General features: G+C 36.2%; 1 protein-coding gene across 1 annotated transcript; it reads right to left on the bottom strand.

Moving 5' to 3' along the window:
• On the bottom strand, window positions 1-2,690 carry LOC110094996 (glyoxysomal fatty acid beta-oxidation multifunctional protein MFP-a-like). Its single transcript, XM_028695927.1, has 4 exons — window positions 2,616-2,690; window positions 2,206-2,508; window positions 2,027-2,109; window positions 1-41 (listed from the first exon to the last, which is right to left on the bottom strand). Exons 1-4 carry the CDS (start codon window positions 2,622-2,624, stop codon window positions 14-16), a joined length of 423 nt encoding a protein of 140 aa, XP_028551760.1. The 5' UTR covers window positions 2,625-2,690; the 3' UTR covers window positions 1-13.
• Window positions 2,691-3,085: the final 395 nt, after the last annotated feature.

Raw genomic sequence — 3,085 nt, 5'->3', positions numbered from 1 at the left:
ATATTTCTAGGGGTCAAACCCAAGTCAGAAATTCCAGGAACCTAAAACAAGGGTGTCAAAATTGATTATAAATAGGACACATGTTAGATTCGAATTTGAGATTTCTATCCTAAAAATATTGCCTGAGCTAGAGCTCGGTCATCAACATTAGAAGATCATGCATGACGTCATGAAGATAGTTATGCTTCGAAAAAAAAGGTCTGAAAAGGTTGTGAATGTGAACCATAGGGCTGAAATTACTTCATCAACGTCAAGTGCATTTTTTTATAACTTGACCAAATGCTTTCATTTTTCATATGGCTTATCTAGAAAAAATAGATTTAACGGTCAAAACAGGTTCAAAAAACACCATTTCAAACACCAAGCCAGAACGAGTAGGGTTGCAATAAGTGCTGGCAAGTATGATGAAAAACTAGCTCGACTCATGTTCAACTAGCTCCTAGCCAACATAAAAAAAGCAAAACAAAACAGAAAAACAGGCAGTGCTCGGATTGGCTGTACTTATTTACAGTAAAAGTACGAGAAAATTTTAGGAGTCATATAGGAATAAGAAACTTAAAAGATTGACTCCGAATTGCCATCATTTTGTTGTCCGCAGGCTAAAAAAATTATATGAAATTTTCACAAATATCCTAGACTAAGGTTTTGTTTGGGACGGCTTTCTTACTGCTTCTTAAAGCAGCTTTCTAGTAAAAAAAATTAAATTTTTTGAACTAAAAAACTTCTTAAAGAAGTAGTAAGAAAGCCATCCCAAACTTCGCCTAAGTTGGAACCTAAAAGTGGAAGACCACAATTCAATCCTGATTGTGGTAATCTAGATCATTACCATTAAGTGAACAGCAAAACTCTAAAAATAATTAGACTTGCATGGATGGTCTTTTAAAAGTTTTAGGGACCAAGATTTAACCTATGAAATTCTTAACATGATTCGATGGTGAATAAGCATCCCTTGAGGCCAAAACCATATGATTCAGGGATGGATGATGTCTGAGGTTACATGGACTGGCTAGGACATCATATACATGCACAATTCAAACGGATTATGGTGAACAGAACAAGCTCACAAAGGAAGAAGTTGCTTAAACTTGAAAGCTGGCCTCAAATTAACCGTAAAAGCAATTTTTAGCAGGACTCCATGATAAATAAGCTCCATTAAAGATAGACCTTTAGAATAGAGAGACGTCTAATAAAAGTTAAAAGAGACGTTATATTTATATTAAGGCCACGTAAAAATTTCTAAAGCATCCAGATGGTGTTAAGTGGCATCTATCCATCGCGGTGCCAGTCTAATTTAGCAGCTTTTCATGTTTGGATAGAGCTAAAGAGAAGAAGATGGCATGCCCATGATACTAAGCCTTCCATGTTACATCTGATTTAAGATATCAAGCATATTTTTAATTTCCTTTCACCGGCAATCATGGCATCCAACGACCTACAGTTTTACCAATTGCACCACTCCGCTTTGTGGTCAGGAAATTTAAAGGCATCAAAAGCCTCGGAAAACGTAGCAGTATATCTTAAACATTATGACCTTATTGGCACCTAGCAGCAGAGTTTAAAGGTGAAGGAATTTTAGCCGTTAGAATGATTGCATGACAAGCATTCTGAAGTGCAAGCTTCAACTACCAAGCTAAGCCTCTCTGATGTAACAAATCTTAAGCAATTATTCTGAGAAAGCTACTACTACTAGGACACATAAAGACATACAGTTTTATAAAAAAAGAAGCCTTGCTAATATACACTTTTCCAGTATTAACATAACCACAAGCACAAACAAAAATGTACGTATAAAGCTTCGTTTGGTTGCCCGTAAATTTTTCCGTTTGCGATTGAAATCGGAAAAAAATGAGTATTTTAATGTTTGTTTGCGTCACTTTTTCAAAGGACCTTTGATATAACTCCGAATTTTCACCGATTTGAGAAGTAAAAAAATTCCGCTTCTCCGTTCTAACACCTCCGTTTAAGAATGAAAAAAAACGCCGGTGTAAACCAAACGAAGCCTAAAGTGATCAAGCAATTGGTTGACCTTGGTAGTAGCTCGTTGCGCAAAGAACACACCAAACTTTTGCTTGTGGGAGAGAACTGAAGAGTCCAAGAAGCATTTGCTTCCTGAAAAATGAAATTAATACTCAGTACAAAGCAAAAAACGCAGAACATAGATTCATGTTAAAGGAAAAAAATACACCAACTAAAAATAAAAACTACCTTCAGAAGTCCAGCACGAGGCCCTGATACAATACCTTCTTCTATGACATCAATACAAACTCGTGGATGTTCGAGATAAGCAGATTGCTTTTGTGCCTGAGCTCTTGCAAACTTGATAATTTCTTTAGCTTCCCTCAATGACCCTACTTTGTCAGTTTTATAAAGGCTCTTTATCCAAGGCCGCCTGCACTCCGCAATTTCTATGGCCCAGTGACGAGCAGTTATTAGCAAATCACCAGGTGGAACAATAGCATCAACAAGCCCTAGCGCATAAGCTTCTTTCCCTTTCACAGGTTTGGACGTCTGTTTCAAAAGAAATCCATTAATAGTAATTTCAAATAAATCAATAATGCCAATATTAAATATATTGAACAGGAAAACTCATAGGCAACCAACAAGTATCATCTCACCAGCATCATTTCAAGAGCTTTAGTGAGGCCAATAAGCCGTGGAAGCCGTTGAGTTCCTGCACCAGCCAATTCAGTGAAATATCGTGACACGGAATTTCATTAGCCATCCTAAACTATCAATAATTTAGAATGATGAATGTCATCTGGCAGATTTATTTTCAAGCAATGTAAAAACTTGATTCCGGTTAACAATGTAAAAACTTGATCCACTCCGTTCTGATTTTCAAATAACCAAGCCCATTAATGCAAAAAGGCTCAAAGTGCTAATCTTTATGATTGAGAGCTTAATTTTGGAAATGAAGCACTGCAAGAATGATTGATTATAATCATACCCATCAATAGTAATGCTCAAAATATGATATGATTTATGTTTCAGGACCATTTAATGATTTCATAAACCTCATCGGTTAAGATTTATGAAGATCATACCCATGATAGGATGGAAGCTCGAGTTGTATTTTTTTGTATGG

This window comes from Dendrobium catenatum, unplaced genomic scaffold (genome assembly GCF_001605985.2).
Source record: "Dendrobium catenatum unplaced genomic scaffold, ASM160598v2 fragScaff_scaffold_712, whole genome shotgun sequence".
Classification (NCBI taxonomy): Eukaryota; Viridiplantae; Streptophyta; class Magnoliopsida; order Asparagales; family Orchidaceae; genus Dendrobium; species Dendrobium catenatum.
This window is presented reverse-complemented; position numbering and strand designations above follow the sequence as displayed.